The sequence below is a fragment of the Anoplolepis gracilipes genome, chromosome 9, assembly GCF_047496725.1.
Source record: "Anoplolepis gracilipes chromosome 9, ASM4749672v1, whole genome shotgun sequence".
Classification (NCBI taxonomy): Eukaryota; Metazoa; Arthropoda; class Insecta; order Hymenoptera; family Formicidae; genus Anoplolepis; species Anoplolepis gracilipes.
In genome coordinates, this window is record NC_132978.1 from 12,073,757 (window position 1) to 12,099,030 (window position 25,274).

At 33.9% G+C, this 25,274-nt stretch overlaps 1 protein-coding gene across 2 annotated transcripts in view; it reads left to right on the forward strand.

Moving 5' to 3' along the window:
• LOC140669803 (neurotrimin) overlaps positions 1 to 25,274 on the forward strand; it is a 174,157-nt gene that overhangs the window by 103,141 nt on the left and 45,742 nt on the right. For both annotated transcript variants that reach the window (XM_072899931.1, XM_072899930.1), the window contains exon 2: positions 17,706 to 17,800. In XM_072899931.1, coding sequence (XP_072756032.1) covers positions 17,706 to 17,800 — 95 coding nt within the window. The remainder of the gene's footprint in view (positions 1 to 17,705; positions 17,801 to 25,274) is intronic.

Here is a 25,274-nt window from a genome sequence, read left to right on the forward strand (position 1 = left end):
AGACGCAGGCAGGTAGTTGTTATCACGGTTCCGTGGTAAGTGAGAACCCTCAGACTGCGTACCGCTAATGCTGTAACGGGAGTACCGTACAACTTCGTAATAATCGAGCTCGTAGAGAAATCTTCTCATTTTTAGTCTCTTGCGCACTCTGCGATTTTATCTGTCCTTTCGCTCCTCTACCGTATTGCGGGGGTAAAAATGGCTCGATTCAATTCGATTGTGTGAAAAATTACTTTTTGTGAAATTAACGAAGAAATATATAGAAATGTGCTCTCTCCTTCTCAATCTTTCAGCAATTATTAAGTAATTTTTAAAAATATTTTATATTCGTTTTCCGTATTATTTTATAAATAAATTGATTTGTTTTTTTACCTCGTTTATAGAGGCTCAATCGATTTTCATCCCTAAAATACTTTCATCAATAAATGCACTAGCTTGTCACATTGAGAAATGACGAGCATTTTAATCGGTCTCTTTGGCAGTTCTCTTAATATCGATGGACGTCTCATTAGCAGTGCATTCTTCATTGGGCTTGACCCAGTTCTTTAATTTACCCGTTCAACATTAGTTCGTGAATATTCTCTTTTCTTCTCGCCGCACTAAACTAGAAATTTTTTTATATGCCATACAAACCTTCAGCGGTATTGATTACAATACTGATCATATACTTGAATCGATAATTTCTCGAGAGGAAAATAATCGAGAGATTTTGGAAAATAACTTTTGGACATTTGGAAAATAACTTTGTACATATTTTTAAATAGACAGGCACTCTTTCTCTCACGCTTATAAGCATATAAATAATCGTATATAATACATAGAAGAGGATAAATAATAAGTGTATAGAAAAAATGATGCTCAAGTGCAATTATTTGTTGATGTGTGTTTCGCGCCAATAGCATGTCTGGCGCAGACATGAATCCGCAGCCAGTTGAAAAGTTAAGAGGGTTGGCGATGGATAGAAGGCTGGAGAAATAAGGGTGAAGGGATAACGAGAAGCCGAAGGATGGAAAAGACGAGGAGAACTAGAGAAGTCGAATGAAAATACTCGTTGAACGTGAAAGAAGTGCGTTTAATTAAACCGACGAACAAGTGCAGCTTCGGCATTAACGTCCGTCGCTCTTTCGCATTTTCTGCACCTGCAGCTGCTTTGTGTTTGCCGATTCGCCGGCGAGAAATGCACGATCACTCTCGGTAAGATTTGGATTTTTATCTGATTATCGAAACACGGGATCGATAGAATAACGATTGTATAACGCGCTTTTAATCGTTAAATACTTATTTTGAAAGTCACATATAATCAACGTAATCGTAAATTGAATAATTTACGACGCGATAATATAACGTGATATAATAATTTATTTAATATATTCTCTAATAATATATACATATATGTGAGATAAATATAATAAGTAGACAAAGATATAAAAAAAGGATAATATATATATTATATTTTCAAAAATAATACGCTTTTTCACATATATAAATTATACAATAGTTTAAATTAGAGATATTTATTTATATCATTACATATTTTATCTATTAATAACTCGAAATTATTTTCTCTTTCATTAAGTCATTGAAATTATTATAATTTGATTCTGCTTTTTTAATGATTAATAAGTGATTAAAAAATCAGTATTATTTAAAAATAAAAAATTATGTGTAGACTGAGAAATAATCAGAAATTTATAAAACCCCAATTATTCTTTAAATAATGGATATGAATAATGGATATAAATAATCTGCAACTTGTGTGTATATATATATATATATATATATATATATATATATATATATATAATATATCTTTTTCTTATACTAATTTAATACGTGTGTATGTCAGTTTTAGAAACACATGGTTCAGATCGATAAACATTCGCGTAGAACGCGATACGTCGGAAGGAAGCCAAAGTAATCGCAACCGCAAGATAATCTTCTTCGCTTCTTGCCTTTCAGTTAGGGTTGTTTTTACAATTTCTTGTGGCAAACCACCAGAACACAAACATTGATGTTGTAACAGCGCTTCATAATACATCATATTAACAAAGTAATTACTGAATCATCTACATATGTGTATATATATATATATATATATATATATATATATATATATATATATAAATATATATATTATATTTAAGAATAGATTCATAAAATAAACAATGTATGTATGCATTGTATAATTAGAAAGAGAATGTATAATTAGAAAGCGAAATTAGTAAACATTAGTACAGTAATAAATATACGATTCTGCAATGAAATCATAATCGCATTTGTTATACGGGTTGATTTGTATCTCACACGTCATTGTCCGATAATAATTAAACTCGCATAATAAAACGAAAAGTCGGCGCATTGTAACTATACATATATCATCGCAGACGTATTTTATTTCCGTCTCATCAATTTTACGTTCGTTAAAATATTTGTACGAATCTGCACTGGTATTACGTTACCTATTATACATTTTCTTTGCGGTCGATTAATCAATATCGAGTGCGAAATTAAAATATGTCTGTTGCAACTTGACAAATTGAGACAGGAAGCAAAATTATTACAACTATACATATTTGTGCTATATACTCTGATGTAGCGAACAATATTTCTTAAAAATGTTAAAAATTATTTGACGTACCTATCTGGTATGGTTTTTCTGAGAGGAATCGTTTTTTTGGACTTATATGATTTACTCGTGCACATTATTTTCTTTCGGTGTTATGGTTTCAACTTTCCTCAGCTTTCCTTCCCCTCTAATATGCTTATCTTTGTTATACTTATAGTATGTCTGCGCTACCCTTTAAAGGCTATTATATTACGTAGGTAACAAGGTTTCGATGGGATCGATCGCTGTAAGCCACTCCGATCTATCCAAAATTATTGAAGCAATTTATTTCATTTTTTCAAAATAATATCATGTCTTTTACTTAATTTTTATTAATTATTTATTTACTTTCTATCTTTGTATCTGTACACATCTCTCGTTAAATTTTTGAATCATTTTTTAATAACTTTAACCATGCATTAATAACAGAAGGGACACGATCTAATACGTGTAATACAACTATTCTAACGATATAATATATCGATATATTTTACATAAATGCAATATCTAAACGTTAATGCATAGTAATGCATGATATTTGCAATATTGTCGATTTATTAACATGTAGATGAGATTTACCTCGTAATATCCCTCGAATTAGCGCTAACGCTCTGCAGTAATTCAATAAACATTTACGTCAAAGTTATAGTGGCCAATAGAGTTGGATGCGGCCGGATATCACATGATTGGTTACTATGCCACTTCCGCATCATCCGGCACAATCCATATATATATATATATATATATATATATATATATATATACACATACACATGCACAATCTACAATACGACTTATGCATTGCATCTTAAACCGTGGATCGTAAAACCGATTGAGCGGTATATTATGTTCTCCGGTCATTACATCTTTACGATTATCCAACAAACAATAAAGTTGACGCACATAGCCCGTTAATGGTGATAAGCTCGACCTTTCCCACAACTAATAAATTTCACACGCCCACAATACAATACGATTGGTGATATCCTCCGTCCCGTCACCGCTTTTAACGTGTTCGACGACGTTTTACGGTTGACGGCAAATTGGTAAATACGATATGTTCTTTTTACACCGATGTTACGCGTTCGCGGATAGCACGCGCATCAGCAACTCATTTTATTGCCGCCGAGAAGGAAAATATTTTCCCCCGAGTTTTGATTACACTCCTCGTCAGACGCAAGTGCGCTTTTGAGGGATACTTTTTAATAAGTCCCTCTCACAGATGCGACGCATCTCTCGTAATTTACACGATGAAATGCATCGACCGTGCAATGATGCCAAGAAATTTTGCTTTGCTATTTTATCGGTTAATCGGACTGCGCGCTCGTCGCAATTAAAACCAGTTATCATTATTGTGAGTGTCTTTCGCGACATTATGTCACTTTTATTAATTACATATCGTGATTGTGAGATATGTCCGCTTATTCGTGTATTTTTTTAACGTAATAACGCAATGTGTTTTTGTAGAAGTATATCTTGTTACTTAGGAGGTAGTCTCTATCTCTCTCTCTCTCTCGGTCAGAGATAATAATATTTATTCGAATGCAATAACGCGCCTGATAATTAAAAGTTATTTGTAGAAATTAAAATTTTTATTTTTTAGAAGCAATCTATTTTCTCTCGGTTTGTAAAATCCTAGAGAAAGGTACGTAAGAAAGTTTTACGGATTCATTTTTATCGTTTATTGTTCGACCGTGCGATTTCAGTCGCCACAAACAGCGTTTTCTTGTTTGCTGTGGATTCGTATAAAAGCGGTACTTTAGGTGGGGCAAACGAAAAATCCTCCCGAGTTTTTCAAAGGGGCATCCCTTCAGCCAAAACGTAGCGTTTGTCTAAACTACGGTGCTCGCTGCATGTTCCATTTACCACAGCCTTTTAAAAGCTCCAAGAGCCGAACAATTTTACCGTAACGGTTTGCTATGTAGGACGCCTGTAGAAAAACGCTCGATTCTTAAAGTAAATTTTTCACGAGACCGTCTCTCTCTCTCTCTCTCTCTCTCTCTCTCTCTCTCTCTTATACACACATACACATTTGATATTCTCCTGTGTATGATGATGCGGCGAATAAGTACCGCAATAATATCCGTACATAGAGAAACATTTTGTAATTGTGCTGCTCGGAGAATGCGTTTATAATAGTGAAGTACTTTTTAGATATTTTGCAGATATCATTGTACATTTGTCCGCTGTTTGTCTTACATAACGTAATATTTGTTTTATCATTCTCAAAGAATGTCGATGTCGGAAATGTTTCGTCGAGAACAAGGGAAAATAATTTTTGTCTTTAAACTGTAACCGTAAAACGACGTACAGTTGAAGTACCTTATTCATTAAAAGTCGAGTACAAAAATAGAGGCTGTAGCCTTTTCTTTTTCTGATAGATTAATATTCGCTCGCTCAAAAGTGTTTAAACTCATTGCGGCGCAATCGTGACGTCGTCTGGAAATAAACATGCCCAAATAGGAAAATCCAAATCAAATATCCCGTTGTTTATTTTATGCTAATTTTATAACCCAGGAATACACAAGCTCTCTCGCGCGTGACACACATTTGGCCGTATCCCAACTTCCTGTTCCGGTTCTGTCGACATACCGCGGTTTCTTAACCCGGCATGCAGTCACAAAAATAGCGCAGCGAGATAAAACTCTCGTATAACCCTCTAATAACCTCTTCCATCGGCAGTAACTTAGTCTGTTCTTCGAAGGTAGTTACTTCAACTTTGCTCCAATTTCTCGTTCGCCAGTCTCTTCGCCCACTCTCCTCTCATCCTTCCTCCTTCCTGCGGGGATCGCCTCTCTTCTTCCGTCAACTATCCACCAACGATTCTGTAAAGCGACCAAGACCACTCGTTACTTACCACCAAGACCAACACACCAACGTCAACAGTACCAACACCAGGATCATCAAACGTTAACGGTACAAACAGCGACAATTGTAAAGCCTGATGCACAGTGACGTTTAGATAAGCTAATGCAATTTGTTTATAAAAAAATTATGCCTTTTCCGTGGCATTTTTTCGAAACGAAACCAAAAGGAAAGGTCTTTGACGCACGATTAAATATCAAATTGCGAGAAGAGCCAATCGGAAGAGGAGAGCGGCCTTTGAAAAGTCGCGAGGTGCATATTTATTTATCGTGCGGATATAATGGATATTTAAAATATACGAACTGCGCGTAGTTATTTACATTCGTTAGGTCGTTTATGTCCTCCGTTACATTGAACGGGGTATGCTCTTCCCTTTTCTTATGGATTCAAGCGAGTTACAGGATCGGAACAAAGGGAGAACAAATGCCGGTCGTAATGGGCACGGACGTTAACAAAGTCGCGGGCATGTCGCCGTAATCTCTCTTCGCTGCGGTAAAATCTCACGGCCGGCCATTGTGCATCGGGCTTAATGACGCTGGTAGAACGGATACTGTCGACTCCACGCCATCGACGAACCCGACGGAGAACGGCAAGACGGTACGACCGTAACAGACCCGGCAGCGTGCACGCGTTTTATTACGTCACGTGCCGCAATGTGTACCACGACGTATAGCCGTTGCGATTGCGATTTATATCAGATTTTTTTTTTCCCTCGGCTTTTCCCTCACGTGCCCCTCCGTTTTATGGGTCTTATTTTTCCGCGACGCCCGTCACGTGGACTTTAAGGAGCCGTTAGCGACACCTCCGTGGTGTTAATTACGGATAATTAGTCGCCTATGCTGTGCCACGCCAGCTTAAGCTGTCCGCTTTGTCACTTCTTTCAGGCTCGTTATACCTTTACACTTTTAATAAGGAATATCTTTAATAACCGATGACAATTCGGTTAAATCTTTAATAACGAACATCTTTTAAACAAGCGATGGTAATTTGAAATAATTACTTGATGTGGATTCAGCTACAGAGAAGTAGTTGTAATTGCGACTCTGTCTCATTATGTTCTATCCCACCGTTTTCTCTCTTTCTCTAGAGAAATCAATGTTCTTTCTTAGATAGAAATTATCACACAAACTTTAGACAAAATTTACCAGCAGATTGTATTTGTCGCTGTATTTGCTCTGTAAATAATAATTATCGTGTGGAATTAAGTGTAGCTTTATTCTTGGAAGGATGAGACACGAAGTTGCCACAAGTGCTGAATATACGACATATGCGTCTATTTATAAAATAATTGCGCGCGCTGCATAACTTCTTAGCAAATTTTAATATTCAATGTAATATTCATCCTAATCGAATCAACAAATTAATTATTACCACTTAGGAAGAGGGAAGAAAAATTTAATATCACATATCGCAGATAATTCCAAACTTTCTCTTTGTCAATAGAAACGAGGAAATATTTCTATTTCTGCGTTCCTTTATTATGTACATTGTATATGACGTTCTATCTCTGCGTCGTGATTTCATTTATCTTGAAAATCAACTTGATGGCGTTTGTGCAGCACGTTATGACAAACTTTGCTGCATGATTTTCGAGAGAACTCTTTAGTCGACTACGCGTGTAGGGACGTATTTAGCGCGCAAACAATAATTACCGTATGCAATTAAGAGAAATCCCGCCGGTGAGAACGATGGCGGTGGCACGGAAGCTGGGAGAGGCGAAAAGTGGATGTCAGAGGACCGAACTTCTGGTTCCGTATAGCAGTGAGGCATTGAAACGGAACGTTTGCCAACGCGTGTCGACACCGGGGCTGGGGGGGGGGGGGTGAAGAGGCTCGTTAATTCGATCCTGTTACTCGAGTCAAAGGTATCTGCTGAGGCGTATCTTCAGAGAAATTTCGATTGGTCTTTTTGTCGCTAATATAGCGGACGATTAGCGCTAATACATAATTTCATCTATCCTCGTCGATAATTGCTATTAATATTGGACTGGATCGAATTTTACTGCATAAGTATAAAATGCTTCGTTTTGACAAATGTCATTTTCTAATGTTGTTTTAATTCCGAATTTGGATATGGAATTATGTGAATTAAAAATTTAAAAATAACGCGAATTTCAATATTCGATAGTATTCAATCCGTTTCACTTCGATTTTATTTCGGACTGATAACGAATCGTATCGTAATTTGCAATCCGTGCATACTGGTGTTTTCAAGTAATACGATACGCATTATTTTAATTAATATTTCAATTATACTATTCAATATTTAAATTTGTTATTAAATAACAAAATTCTGTAATGAAATCCCAAATATTTATTTGCGATGTGATCGGAGAAGCATGACAGAGGAAATGCAACGGATTAATAATTTGTCATAGATATACCAAGGTTCATTAAAAGTTCGAAGATATTTCAAATTTAATTAATGTCTGGTTTTTCTCATTGTACTTCCATTATTTATGTGACATATAATTTGGCCAAATTTAATAAAGATCATTATACATATATACCGATCACTTTTTACAAATAAATTCTATGCAAAATAATTTGTTTGAGGGGAAATTTTATTAACTATCAATTGACGTAAAAAACACATTCAATAATCTTGAAAAGCCAATTGAGCCTGTTTTGAATATATAAATGTTATATAATCTTTTTCAGGGTATCTTCCTGGAAAATTTGGAATTCTCAGGAACATATATATATATATATATATATATATATATTTTCGTTTTTATATCTTATATAACATAATATTAAATATGAAGTATGTATTCTTTGTAATTTTTAATAATAAAGAAATGAAAATATTATACAACTGAAAAACGCTTATCTCATGAAAGTTTTTTTAGTACATTTACAAATCTAGCACTTGAAACTTAAAAAGCTCTTCTTTGTACGAATGAAAAACATTAGAAAACGCGGTAATAAAAAAAAAATTTATTTTAGAGAAAGTTGTATTAAAAAATCTTGAAAATATTCTCTTTACTTGAATTTTGAACAAAAATACTAGGAAATTTTCAGGGAATTTTTTTACGAGATTTGAGTAGACACCCTGTTTTTATGCTAATTCAAATACTATATCATAAAGTGTGCTCGGTCCAATTTTTTTTTTATCTCAAGGGATTATTTTGTAGGATAAAAATACGAACGCGATTATTTCAGTTGTCGAGAATCAACTGTATAAAGAGAAATAGCCAACCGTGGAGCATGTTCATATTCTCTCTTCTCTTTACATCGCATTATTACGCATTTATTGTCGTCAGCGCGGGGATCATTATGCATTCAATTTCTCTAAAGTTCACTAAAGTTGAATGACCGAAGAAAGGTAAAAACAAATACATAGGAAGCTCGATTTTCCCTCGATATGAAAATCGCTCGAGCGCGAACGAGCGTATGTGCTGCTGGATAAGTCGGGGCGGCGAACGCGTCGGGGAATAGAAAATATAACATATTGTACAAATGTTCGTCGGGTGTGGATAACTTATAGCGTGTAGTATCCTAGCGTGTGTGCGCACACACGTACGTTCATACAACACAAAACCACCACATGCAAACGCGCGCGATGTACATTCCGCGAGATTTCACCGGCAGCCTTTACGGAGGGTGTTGTCAGAAATCGTGCATTTTCCTTTAGTTATAGTGTTCCCCGGATACAACAATTCCGGGAGGAAGGATGAGGGTTGGGGAAAGGGAAACGGAATGTAAATCATCTTAGGCTGAACCAAAAGGTCTCTCGGAAATGCGAATAGTCCGACGATAGAATACGTTTTATACCAAGTCAGACCGCATGGATCCCCCGATGCGACGCGGGTAATCTTTTTTTTGGTAGCATGCTCCCTCGCCGACTTTTGAACCCGAGGGTAATTGAATCGTGCGAGCGAGCTAAGTCAAGATTCTTCATCCTGTGGGAAGAAAAGAGAAACTAACTCTGCCTCTTTCTGTAAAAATTGCATAATTTTATTTCTTTCAGTACCTACGTATTTACTCGATAGTTTTGTTATGTACACTATAATGTAATTTATCTTTTCGATAATACTTTCATTAAAATAATTGTGTTAATTTGCTTATATAATCTACAATTTTAATATGCTTATTTTCATTACAGTTTATCGAATGCTAATTTAATATAGTAAAATTAAAAATAAAAATAACTTTCTTACAGTTCTTTCTTTATTTTAATTTTATGACTGACAATGAGATTGGCGTTTAACAGTTGAATGTTAAAATGATAAAATGTGTTATTTTTATACTAAATCGATTAATTAATTTCGCTTAATTATTCAATTTTTTAACAAAGATTTCTGTGGTTTTTTGTTTTAAAAAGAGAGAACATAAAAATACACAGGAGAGATTTGTTTATTTCATTCTATAAATCCACGTGAATCGATGACCTGAATTATTGTAATGCATTCGTTATCTATTCATTAAATGCGAATATATAAACTACAAGTTTATTATTTTTATGCTTTGGATAATACATATATTTATATGCTCTATTACTTATACGATGTATATGCAGGTTTATTATCATAAATTCACAAGATCGAACAAGACAGAACGCCCATATCGAATATCTAACTGAGCCTAGTGATATGATATATTTTAAATAGGCTACACTATAAAAGTTTGTGTCAGCAATATCTCAAGTTTGATTCCCCTGTCAGAAATACATAAGTAGTACATACATCAAACATAACACACTAGAACTGTATTCAAAAGGCACATTAATGTCTGCGTGACTTTATTTAACACGATGTGAATCAATTGTAATATTCTCTATATTAATGTGCTCTATCCAGATTTATGTAATATAATAATAATATTGCTGCGTGTAATAATATACAGATATGATCAAAAGTATTAGGCATCCTTAAATTTTCCGTGTTTCTTATTTTGTTAATAGTATATAAATACTAAAAAGATTAAAAAATTTTTAAAAACTATCGATAACATTTTAAAGCTGAAATTTCAAGCTTTAAAATGTTTTTTTTAATTTTTCGTCTGTCATAATTTTTCGCCAAGTATCGACAACATGTCTGAAAAACACAGATTTAGTTTTCAAAATTATGTATCTCGGCCAAAAAAAATTTAAGAAAGTTTAAAAAAAAGCATTTTGTTGGCAAGATTACCGATAGCAACTTTAATGCGTTATCAGTACGTTAAAAAATTTTTGTATTTTCCTTGTTCTGTCCTTTAAAAAAGAACATTGTTTTGTTTCTTAAAATTTTATTGTGTTTTTGACACTCTGCAACTCGGTCAAAAAATTTTTCTCGAAAAATTTAAGTCAAGTTTCACATAAACTACATTTTCCCTACAAAACACTTTTTTTAAATTTTCTTAATTTTTTTTGGCCGAGATACATAATTCTGAAACATACATAATTTTGAAAAATTATCGCAAACGAAAAATTAAAAAAACATTTTATAGCTTAAAATGTCAGCTTTAAAGTGCTATCGATAGTTTTAAAAAATTTTTTAATCTTTTTAGTATTTATATACTGTTAACAAAATAAGAAATAGGGAAAATTTAAGGGTACCTAATACTTCTGATCAAGGCTGTAATTTTTCGTCGTTGTATCTTTGAAAGAGATATATGTAGATACAAAATCTCTCTTTATAGATACTTGGTGAGATTGGAATCGTGCAACAGCGATATATTAGCTCACCGTTAAATTTCGCACATGTAAACGGTGTTTTGAATAATATCAAAACGTATCTGTCACACAGCGCTCGCGTACAGGAATATTTCTACCGTCGCAGGCAGCGTTACATACATATATCAGCTGACATTACACAATAGTTTGGCCGGATTGCTGAACTTGAAAAAAGCTCGCTGTCACGAACACGTTGACAGCACCTTGAAAACCCAAGTGGCCAAAATAAATAGAGCGACGCGAGGTAGGAAACGTGAGGTCGTTCCTGGTGCATGAAAGTGTAAACCCAGATAACAAAGTGTGTCCCGGCACGAAATGTAATCTGTTACAAGTATCACATGCTGCTTCTTTGCCAACACATCCCGGTGGCAATAAACCAGAAACGCGGCGACATAAGTGATATCGCGTACAAACATACTGCTCCGTTGTACGACACGACACCGGAATAATTAACTGTTTTACCGTAACCTCTCTTTAGATCAAGCGACTATCCACAAGTCACTGCATTGTTATTTTCGCATCGCGAGAGAATTAAATGCTTCTTTCTTTATTTTTATATCAAACTTATTATTAGACACGTATATATATATTGATATTGTAATTTTTATCACAACTATTGTTTTCAATTAAACATTAACAGAACATTAAACTACGCAGCATGATAGTGCTTGTGACTTGATATATGTATAATATTAATGATGATGAGAATTTTTAAAATTTTTTTTTTTGGTCGCAAATAATCTCTGTCTCTAGTAGAGCATCAATTCGTGGTCCGCGTTGTTCTATTATTACAACAAATTGGACACAGATCCTCTTCTCGTATTTCCCGTAGATTCCCTCGAACTATTTCTCGGGAGGAATGAGTTTCGAATGAGTTACCGTTGCAAGCATTAAGCCGTTTGCAACGAGAGCAGTGCGCGAAAGGCGCGGAGAGGGAAGTTACTGCTAGCTCGCGCGAAGTGATTTCAGAGGAGCGAGATATTTCAGACTCCAGAAATGGTGAAATAAAGCGGCCGACGCGTTGCACTGTTCATGGCTCGTTATTATACTATACGCCTTGTACCACGTAGGGTTCACGAGGAGCCGCGAAATACCAGAGCGAGAGGATGAAAATGAACGTACAGACGAGACGGACAGAGGCGCTGAGTCTTGAGAAAATGAGAAGGGGGATGGGAAACGATGAGAGACATGCCGTGGTGCAAAAAGGGAGGCAAGGGAGTGCAAAAACGAACAAGTCCAAGTGCTGAATTAGACGATGCATAAAAGGAAGGAAATGTTCTACTTGACGAAGAATAAAGAGACGCAAGTTTGTCGTCGCGAAAATGAGAAAAGGAGCGAATAATTTCTTATTAAGTAGGCCTCAAGCAACAATATTATTTACACACACTTAGATATTTAGTTTTCGTAAATATAAGATGAGGGAAACAATTATCATACATAATATTTTTATTATTTATTACTTAATCATCTAACTATATATTATATGGTAGGAAGTATTAATTGTAAATAAGAAATATTAGTTTGATCCGATACAAAGATAATGAAAAAACGAACGTTATTAATATGATTTTACAAATAATGTCTCGAATCACGAGTAGATAGATGAAAGCCAAAGAATTCTCAACATTGACGGCATTAATATTTTCGAATAACGAACAATAAACTAGAAAATCTCTCTCAAAGAGCAGGCAGGCGTACGGAGTGAGAATGTAGAAAGTTGCAGAATAGAAGGAATCAATTCAAATAAACCGCAACGTGGCGGATAATGAGAGCAAGAATTGGCACGGAACTATGCGAACAACGTTGCAAAAGAAACGAGCTGAGAATCCGAGAATCAGAAGCAAACAAGCGCAAAAGAGCGAGAAGAAAGGCCGCGCGCGCGCATATATATATGAAGTACTTTGCACGCGCTTTGGGGATTTTACGTTACGTATTTGCCAGCGGCTGGTATAAACATTCGTGAGAGAAGATATAAGACTGTCGTCATAAATAGGGGCGTAAACACTTGTCGGACTTAAGCAGACGAAACTCTTATTATTTCGGCAAAACTGTATATATGGGTATATATACCCCACGCCAGTGATTTCTAACCCGCATTTCGTGAAAATAATCTTCCGACAGCACGCGAAGAGAATTCCTGAAGTTCTCTTCTCTCGCAGGGAAAACCACAACCTTTCGTCTCTCATGTTCTTCCATCTGACCTCGCTCGTACGCTTCCACTCGGAAGCCGAAGCGACGAAAATCGAGGAAAGCACGGTCGTCGAGGTGAGAAATGCCGCGTTGCGGGGGTATTTTAACACGGTTCACTGGCTCTCGGCTATGCAGGTTCTTAACGGGTGATAGCGATGACAGCGATCTTGATTTATTTATGGATGGGATATTACTGATATCGGTCTATTTATAAATGGTACTGATACCGTAATACTATGTGTGTGGATATTTTATTTAAGAAATTAATTATAAAAATCTTTTAATGTCATTTTATTTATAACAAAGTTTTACCCCTTTATCCTTCTTTACCTTCAACTTTTTAACCTTTAATCGTACGACGTATTTTCTCGTATATATCACTTTTATATGTCGCACGTGTATCGAGAATATATGTATATATTCTTCTCATATAATGATAAGCATGCTTATATACTTGCATATATATTTTTCTCGAATGATCGTACATTTATATACAAGTGAGATTATAAACGAAAACTTATTTCTCATCATAAATGTCGCGGTACCTATATATTTTTTTTTTTTTTTTTTTTTTTCGTTTTTTTAGTTGCAGTTGGTTTTTGTGTTCGAAATTCGTAGGTTGATATTTTGACGTTCACCCTATAAAATGCATTAGTGACGATGTGCATCGACGAACGCTCGTGATATTTTTTATCGCCCTCCGACCCTCTCGTATCCTAACTCTCGCGTGCTTGCCTTTTCTTGCTCGCTTTTTTTGAAATGGTCGACTATTGGATTACTTACATACGCTTCGTCGGCTATAACTTAAAATGCCATGTCGGGCGACAATATGCCGGGAAGTGCAGCGGGTAAGGCTGTGAAAAATGCAAGCCCACATTACTTCTGAATTGTCGATGTTGGGGATGCATTTTTGTCTCGAATCCCAGACTAATTGAAAGATGCCATTAACTGTTCATAAAATTTACAATTTACGTTCATAGTGTTTACTACACGTCATTATTGTAAACGTTATCGTTGAGATTTGTAATGCAAATGCAATGAAAGTTGTAAATGGAAAACCGGATTATCATAACGCAGATCGTAACGAATTAAATGATAGAAATAAAAACAAATTTTCCTCGATAAACATCAATAAGCACTAATTATTCATTACATTACGAATTCTAAAATGGAAGAATAAATATACATCTGCATCGTCGTTTCTCTAAAACGGTAAAATTACGTTTTCTAATTCACGACTATTAATTACTGCGTTTATCCGAGAGCTTTCTGACTAAATAGCGAGTTGTTAAATAAAATACGACAGTATATTACTTGTATCTTTAAGAAGTTAATCCGCCCATGATATTTACTCGCTAATTTTGTCGCGGTTTTCTTTTGCATTTAATTAATCATATGAATCGCGAGATTCGATGTGGATAAAAGTCTCTATTTCTCATGAATAAGAGTAAGCTAAACTAAGGTATGATGCTCATAGGCTGTAATTTTTTCAATAATGGCTACATAGTGTGCTTTTTTTAGTCATTATCAAAGATAATCGATATTTACAGTAGTTTATGCGCATACATTGTTCGAAATAACGATATTGTGAATCTTATATCATATTTTTATTTTTGACTATCTGCAAAGTTTTTCATTTGTCTACTAAAAACTCTTATACGTCGAATAAAATACAATTGAGCTATCGTAATCGACGTTAGACATATTCTAAAGATATGTAAATTGTTATATGACCTATAATTTTTATTTTTGTTTTCACTATTTTTTTATAAATATTATGGCCATATTTCCGTCACTATGGTCATCTTTTCCTTAAAAGTTGGGTAAAATGGCCAATGCTTATGTTGTACTATTTTGATAATATAAAATTTCAATGAAATATTTTCCTTTTAATTTCGATAATATTATGTAATTTAAGCTTCAGTGAAGATATAATATGTCAAACACTATTGAAAAATAACAAAAATAAAAGTATGTTTTTTGCATTTTAAAAAACTATGGCCATCTTACCCGAGTTTACCCTATCAAAAATATGTATACAGGGTAATGGGACTTATTAATCATCCATGAGTCATTTCACGCTCATTGTTCACTGGAAAAATGTGCGTTCGCTCTCTCTCTCTCTCCCTCTCTCTCTCTCTCTCTCTTCTCGCCAGTTCTGTCAAAACACTTCGGATTTCGTGGCCGGCCATTTCTTGGGCAACTTCGATCCATCAAAACCCACCGAAGAGAGAGTCTTAATACGGCCGCGATTTCCCGCGAGGGCTACCATGGGCCGCAGGCCGCCGACGGAATTATGGTTCCCTTATGCTCCCATTACGTACCCATCTACGGTTATGTTCTCTCACTGGTTCCTCTCATCTCTCTCTCGCTCATGCTCACGCACCACGCCCTCGTTCGGTTTACATCCCTCGCAAACAATCTCCGTGGGGCATTTTTGGCTCTTGATCGATGTTGACCTTTTAATGGGTCTCGCTCGCACACGTGGAGAGACTTGGGCGCGTTGTGTGTGCGTCTGTCGTGTTGACTCGGGCGAGATTTGATGGACAATATCGTAATGCAGTCGCCGGAATAATTTTGTACCGACGATATACCGGCAATATACCGGCGCCGGCGCCGGGAATATCCTTGGCCGTGTTGATCGATGTTGACGTTTACGTGTTACCGTTAATGGAGAAACAGATGACGCTTTTGTGGCAGCGCAGGGAGGCTTGTATTTTATTTACAATCCTGTTATCGGGAAAACGATATTGAGGATACATATTGGAGGATACATATACTTTATTATATATGTTTTAATTGAGTACGTTTGCACCGATGTACCTTTTTTATGCGCTGTACATCCTTCCTCTGTACATTTTATATTTTGTAAAGATATTAACACGGAAAATTTAATTTAACTCTCTTTTTACGATTACACGTATATTTACATTCAAGTTAACCAATTTATTTTGTTTTAATAACGATGATATAACAAAACTTGTCCAATCCGAATAAAAATCAATTTATACTCCGTACAATTAAATTCTATTTCGCGTATTAATTTCGCGTCGCAAAAATTTTTATTGATATATCGACAGTAAAAAACTTATAATTTCAATTTATGTCAAACTTTTTTGCCATGAAAGCTCTATCGGATGAATTATATTCTAAATATATGCGCGTTCCAAATCCGATATTACAAATCAATAGCTCAATAAGAGTTGGTCAATGTCCTTTCATTGACATGCAGAGTCCATGTTTAGTGTTACCAAATTGTCTATGTTTAACTTGTATTTCAAACTATTGTACGTCCATCTACTATTGCGACGATCACTGCTTGTTTCCTGTGCAAACATGATTTCCGTTTTCCTTATTCCACATCTACACAAGGAGTACTATCATATTATGATTCGCGTTTTGATGCTCGCTCTTTATTGGTGTGCCGAGGGCGTACGAAATAATCGCATTGTGCTACATCGAGTGCATCCAATAATATTGCATTAGATTGCTAGAGGATAAATCTACAACGGGCAATCCAAACGTGCATTTATCTTTCACGCTATGCTGCTGGCCATTTTTCTCCTCCCGATGCCCTTTTGCGTCCCTATACCATATTTTATATCGTTGGATATAATTTCTTCGCATCTCCCATATGGCATTAACGTTTTGACCCTAGGTACGTTTGGAAATGTATTTTCTATGTTAGTAATAGTGAGCGTTAAGGAACGTTAACAATTAGGTCAATTCTCATTTAAAAATAAATTGATAAAATTTCCTAAAAGATTATAAGAGATTATTTAAATCTGAGAAGATCAAATAATAACATTTATTTAATTTATTTATTCAATAGATGAATTCTACATATGTGAAAATTTATTATTAAAACGCGCGTGTCTATATATAACTATAAATATATTCGTTCTACATTAAACAATTTATTTAATCTAGATCTTTATCAAACTGTCAACAACTGTCAAACAACTAAACAAATTTCAGGAATTAATTGTATTTGTTTTAAATGTATAAATTAGTCCAACTTATACATAACAATAAGTTGGAAGTTAAAATGAAATAATTTTAATTTTCTCTATTTTTATTTTAAACTGGACATAAATAAATTAAATCAGAACTGTGTACTTTTATAAACTTTTGCGAGTCAACAATACATACAGTTGATAATATTAACAAAAATATATATATATATATATATATATATATATATATATATTTTGTATTGTACAGTTAATGTTAATAAAATAAATCGATGTACATATGTATATCCCGACAAGAGAATTTTAAAAAATTTTTGTCGTTTTATTTGAATACTTATTATAAAGATGAATAAATTCTGTAATTATATCACATTGTATAATCTCATTTCCCTGAAATATAATTTTACTTTTTTTAGATCCTAAATTCAAGGAGCCAATAACCAATGTAACTGCCCCGGTGGGAAGAGAAGCTATTCTGTCCTGCGTTGTTCAAGACCTCGCCGGATATAAGGTAATTCGAATTTTTACGTGAATACGTTTAAACATTCTGCCAATCGATTCTTTCAATCAAGTGTCGAATGCCGTTAATGTGTCAATTAAGCTTGTCGCGTCCCTTTATTTAGCAAATTTTTATAAAAATCGTTTCTCTTTTTTCAACACAATTTAATTAATAATAAACGTTATCTCTTTTTCTCTTTTTCTCTCTTTCTCTTGGATAAATCCCTTTTGAGAATAAAAATGTAAACTTTTTCGGTTTATAATTTTAATTTGAAATCAATTATGATTTGATAGAATTTAGTATTACATTTTTTTATGAATGTGTAATTTATTAATATTATTATCATTGGTCGTGAAAAAATTTCAATAAAATTATTGTAGTTTAATTTTAAAATCGAAATATTGCAAATATCTAAAAATTAAGAAAGAGAGTGACAGTATCTTTTTTATCGTAAAATTATTTAATGGTTGAAGCTACTTATCAGCTAATACATTCTTCTATGCCAAGTTTCGCTTTGTGAGATCATAAAATGTGTTTTTATAGCATACTTACGAGAATAATTCATGAATAAGTAGTTAGGAACTGGCTGCGCGGAAATTCTGTGCGGCCATTTCGTAACACCGCGAATGCTCCTCACGATAACAAGTATCTAAATGATGCTAAGTCTATTTAAGTGACACGACGGTTTCATAATTTTAATGGGAAAATATTACCAATACATGTTAATGAATAACGGTTGGAGAATTTTTGAGGAGCTAATGCAATTATGTTACGTTATAAAAAGTCAATAATATATCGGAATCTTTTAAAATTTTTTTTAATATTATTTCAAAGAGAAAAGGGAAGGGAATTTTTGTTAATATATTAATTCAGATCGTTAAATAAAATAACGTAATACTTTCATTGAATTTTTTAAGTAATTAATTTTACAATCGTTAACTTTGTACTATATATTTAATAATAACGTAAAAATATTAGAAAATTATAACTACTATAATTATTTGTAAAAATATTTTACAAGAATATTCAACGAAAAAAAATTCAAAACATTGAATGATGGCCCGAGTTATTTAACCTATTGACCTCGTTAATGAACCGAAACGAAAAAATTAAATGCATTTCTATCTTTCTCCGCAACTCTCTTTACACACTGCTGCACTTGAGGCAGTCCGAAGGAATCCTCCTGCGCGAAGCAATTAGTTAATTAATTAATAAAATTACGTAAGGAGGTATAAAAACGAATACTTACTAGGTATATAAGGGCGATCTCATTCAGTCTTTATTCTCGATTAAACTACAGTCAGCTAGAGTAGGTTTAGTGAAAATATTAGGTAGGTAATGGCTTTCGTAAAGTACTAATTAGGGAATGAAAACCACATGAGATGAAATGGCGTCTTAAAGAGGAGTTTGATAAAATTTTTATTTCTAGAATCGGCTGCTTAACAGCCTCGATTAAAATTTAAATAGACTCGGATAAATAATCATGAATAGTGCTTGACAGGATATTTTGAATAAATTCTAATGCGAAATTCATATATTAAAATATTCCAATATCAAACATTTTATTTCATATTGTAGATTAAATACTGTATCTAAAAAATGTATTTGTTCAGTAAATAATGAGGGAATAAATTTAATAATAACATACTCAATGCATATGTACTGTACCAACTTTTCGCGAATTTGTGGAAACTGTAATGCACAGTTCGCGCATAAACTCTCGTTAGAAAAAACAGTTACATTTTTATTCGTTTTCCGGTTAGTGTGCAAAGTTAATATATAAATAAGCTTTATGTCCAAGAAATTTTTCTGAACTCATACTTGTTTGACATTCAAGACGTTAGAAAAGTGTGATCAAGAAAGTTGCAAGAAAAAGAATATTTTATTGCATCGTAAACAAAAAGATGCTTTAAATAATGAAGTGTTAGTTTTGTGAACTGTAATAAAAGTGCTATTTTGTTTACATTAAATATCAATTATTGTCATAGACTACACAATAAATTAGAATGTCTGAACAGTTTTTGACGAAGAGATACTTTTGACAAATTCTTGCAAAAAACAATCAGCGCTTTTGAGTTTATTTTTATTTTTATTATTGTTTTACTGCATTATATAAGTACATAAGGTACAATATGTATTGTGTTATAAATAAATGATAGATGCATACTTAAATATGAATAAATTTTACCTGTAAGAAGTGTAAGACACACACATATGTAGTATACAATTCACTTTATTAAGATTTATAAGGGTTTATAAGGATTTTTGAAGTAGCACATGAGAAAAATGTCCTGTGTATGAAAAATATAAACTTTTAATATTTATCTTTTAAACTCGTTTATAACGTTTAAGCTCGTGTATATGTTTAATTTTATACTAAATGGTTATTATAAATTATATCTCGGATAAAACAAGGTTTTTTACGCTATTATGATTATATGCAGTACCTGAAACAATAAAATATGATTTTTATATTTTACAATAAAAGCGTGTATGTGATTTTTATATATAATAATAAATTATAAAAATAAGGATTTTATATATATATATATATATTTAATAATTTATATTTAAATTTATTTTGCAATTAGTTATAATGATAACATTAATCTAATAATAAACGTCTAAGATTTAGCATTTTATACGTATATATAATCACATACCTACAAGACATATAAGTATATTTTTTAATTACATGCATGCGCAAGTAATGTACAATACAAAACAGAACAAGTTTTACAAATAATATTATTTGGAAAATATTCTCATCTTTCTGACCCCAATTAGAATTTGTATCATAATATAATTGTTCTACGCATAATACTCCGGATTGCAATGATTGGATATATCTATTCACCGTTCACACTGTGTGGCTTCCGTTTGAATTACATTCCGTCAATCGAGAATTAATTGAGGGCTGCCTAATTAATTTTGAGCGATAGGTTCTAGTTATTTGGCTTCTAATTATGTGAATCATAATGTGAAACAGGTGAGTGTAACGTATCATTCTTACAATTAATAGTTAATAGTATACTAATCGCGCTTTAGAAAACAGCTATATGAAACAATTACTTACATATTTGAAATGTCTATTTCAAATTGTGTATTAGTATTCAGCCCTTTTTAACAGGATAATTACAGAAATATGATAACAGAATAATTCGCGAGAAATAGCAGCATCTATAGGAGAACGAAAAAAGTACGGTTTATGTACGGTGTAGGATTCGGGAAGGATCGACAAGAGGAAAGGTATTGAAAACTATTCATCCCGTGTGCTGGCTCGCTCAACATGAAATTCAAATGGATGCATTTATAGAGACCATGCGGCGGACCCCGTCCGTGGTCGACACTGCTTATGTGGGGAGGACGGCGTTTGAGTAAAGGAGAGGGCAGGGGGGGGGGATCGATGGGTAGGAGTAGGGTGGAATAATCGTGCCGTTTATAAGCCGGTGGTGCGTCACTCGGTGTTCCGGCTATGCATTAAGATGACGGATAACAGCCGCAGCTATGCCGGAAGGCTTGAATCGTCACGATACGGAGATAACGACGCCTCTCCAGGCTCTCGTCGCGCCGGTTTACATGTAATACGCGCCGCAGACATTAAACCTTTTACTTCCCACGTGACTCGCAATACCAGCACGTGCGTCGAGCTTCCTTCCAGACATCGAACACGTTCCGTGGTTCAAATGTATTTCACTGTTGACTACAAATGTACAAATATTTTACGTCATTTTGAAATTAATATGCGGTGAAAATATTATCATGTATTAACAAGCTAAACAAAGTGCTTTATGTGCTCAATTCTCCTAATAGAAGAAAATTTTTTGATATTTAACTCACTAAATGTGTTAGATTTGATCAAATAAAACCTTATTGTGGTGCTTTTAAAACAATTAGATTTTTTTTCAGAAAAAAAGAGAAGAAGGAGATATTAAATTCAACGTGTTACACGACGAAATTTTGATATTCAAAATAGCGACCCTTTATGATATATATAAGTATATTGCGAAATGAGCAAGAATACGTTACAGCCTGAGGATATATAATAAAAGTATAAAATCAATTTAGAGGAACTAAAGGAATCTTTACATAATTTAAAATCTATTTTTAAAAAACTTTTTGAGATTTAACTCACTAAATGTGTTAGATTTGATCAAATGAAACCTTATTGTGGTGCTTTTAAAACAATTAGATTTTTTTCAGAAAAAAAGAGAAGAAGGAGATATTATAAATTCAACGTGTTACACGACGAAATTTTGATATTCAAAATAGCGACACTTATGATATATATGGCGAAATGAGCAAGACTACGTTACAGCCTGAGGATATATAATAGATAGATTGACCGGGTGATTGAGCATCTCCTCAAGATTGTAGTTTCTACTGAGAGCTATCAGCTCCATTTGAATTTTAATTACAAAGTTTAGTTTTGCACGTTCGGTTTCTCAAGTCGAATAACTGTGGCTATGTAACTATGACTCGTTAACTAATGCTTGACTAGACTCGAAATAGCATAGTCAATTATTGTTTACATCTCCTGCTGCTATTCTTCGCTTTCAATCATCATCCATAATTTAGCTCTAATCGCGAGTTAAAGCAGATAAAAAAATTAAAGGATATAAAACTTTCCGGAAAAGTTAATAGACAGTTTCACGTCGCGCAGCAATAGTTAATTTTATTTAAATAATTAGAGCAATTAACTAATTAATTACGTCGCATGGCATAACTAAGTAGGACAACGTAACTTGGTTCATTAATAACAGCAGTACGTTAATTATCAGAAAATTTAATGACGCATAATACATATCTATCTATCTTTTGCTAAATTAACATTCGGAATAATACAGAATAGAGAGATAAATATATAATGCAGCTGACTACAAGATATAATGCTTATTGCTTGTTCAGCATTTTATTCCTTAATAATAGATAATGGCTCTTCATTACGTTAATGTTCGGCAATCGATATCGGTATCTCGGGTGAGATTCGATTCTCCGATAAGTCGGCGGTCTAATTGGCACTCAGACTTGATCGTTGTATTTCTTCAACTTGCTTTCGCCGACTCATTTTCACTGACGCGACGATTTATATTCCAACGACGAGGGAAGCGAATTTACACGTCGTTGAGAGGAGTTGCATCTGGCAGTCGCGGATCAATCTGAATTCGCAAACACAACGTCGTCTCCACGTTCCGCTTCGTCTGCCTGCAGGCCGCCCCGACTCATCGGCTTTCGGGCCATAGGGCTGGATTAATCATGGCCTTCTGTAAGCACTGATGCATCCGCTAATCCGGGACTCTCTCACTCGATTCAACCATTTCTCCGGAACGATCTACCGTGCCATTATATAATAGTGACTGGATTCGCCGGATTAAATCCACAAACTATTAACTCTGTAACTGCTCAAATGTACCGATGTACTTGGCTGCATCTCGATCCTATTTGTTTGAGCTGTCCAGTCGCGCAATCGGGATTGGTGAAAAACAGCAGCGAACGAAGGTGCTTATTCTGTTGCTTGTTTTTGCTGTAAAAATATATGTTTACTTTTTACGCCGCGCGTATAATTTTCTGTCATATTGAAAAATTGTGCTTTAAAAATATTTGTATCTTATTTTTTATATTTTGCGCGTTATTATTTATTTTTGTTTTTTTTTTTTTTGTAATTGACAATAATTTAACAAAAATAATAAAACGTAATGTTTGTTGCAAAAATTAATTTATAAGATATATACTAATTACGTTATTGAAACGAATAGTTGATGAAATTAAAAGTTTCGATAAGACGAATCCCCTCGGATTCTTTTTTTGTTTCCAACCGTGACAAGGCACGTAACTCTTGGCAACCTTATAAACGTATAATCGATCGCGCTAATTGGAAAGCAAACGCGATTAATGGAGGAAAACGTACAATTTTTCACTTCGTCTTGATATAATAATGTTATCGGTGTCATAGCTCACTGAGTTTTATAAAATTACTGGACAAATTTTTCAACATAGAAACATAAAAGAGTAGCTTTGATCTTGTTTTACTGATATTTAAGGCAAAGTGAATGTACAAGTACGAACATGAATTGGTGCTCTTGTGTTCCATTGCAAAAGCTTGGAGAAGAGAGATGAGCGGCACGTATATCTTTTACGGCCATTTTATTGGTAAAGTCGAGAAATTTTGCGATTGCCGCTTGCACTGGTATTAGACCGATATTCATGAAGTAAATATGCATTTAGATAGAGAATTAACGTAGCAGTTAGTTTTGCTTTTAGTCTACACAGCATAACGTATAATGAGTAAAAGGGCACAAAGGAAATGATGTCGTCGGAATTTAGAACGCCCTTTGAAGATTCATATAAGATTCGCGTTCGCGAAATATTTTACGACAGTAATTTTGACGACAATGACAGAGGAGCGTTTGTTAGATTATGTCACTGTTTGACATATCGGGCATTGTAATTTAATATTGTACATAGGGTGAGAGAGAAAGAGAGAGGAATTAAGCAAAAAAAACATGTAAATCTTCTATCGCGATGCTTATAAAATCGATATGCATTTGGGACACAAATTACTGAAACAATCAAGCTTCAATGACCATCCTTTTGCGGAACTGTACATAACCGGAACACGGCAACACAGAGAGCTAAACTAATTGATTAATTAAAGAACCAAATCGATAGATGGACGAGCTATCAAAATGAGATCGATATCAATAATTAAAATTAAAAAGTGAACGTCTCGTTAATCGCGTTCGGCTACTTATAATTTCACTTAATATCTGTTCTTTGAGTTTTTCGTGTCATATTAGAAACGAATATTAAAATCGAGTGCAATATCGTTCGTAAATGCAATATGTATACATATTATTCGTATTAGATTAATCAGTAGAGTTAACTAAATTTCAATATCGTTATAATGAATATAATTTATTGTAAATTATCGAATATGCGCAAAATTATGGCAACGTTCATTTTACGCTTTGACAAATATATATTTATAAAGATGTGTGTTTATACCATATATACGTGGAGCCATCATGACACTTTTTTTTCTTGTCATTTTAAAGTAAAAAATATTTTTTATATAAAATATGTCTATATTTCTGTTACGTATGTCGATTAATTAAGGTCTTTTAGTAAACGTAAACATGTCTAATCTTTGGCGGTTAATGGTACGTTGCTACGGGCGGCACGATTTGCTGTATAATTGCTACAGAGATTTGGAACACGGGAAATCCAATGTTGCTTACTCTGTTGCTGTTATTGTCGGTCTTCTTTTGAATACCCCCGGGACAAATATCCATTTAGATCATGCATTATAGCGAGGCGATTAGGTTTAATCTTCGACCTTTCGCGTGTTATCCAAAACGTCGATTCCATGCAACGGACGTTTCATCTTATGGGAAATATTAATCCACGGTATATAGTGCTCCATTTAAATAATTATGAATAATAATTATATTCGTGACATTTACATCCGTTCACTCGCACCACCGAA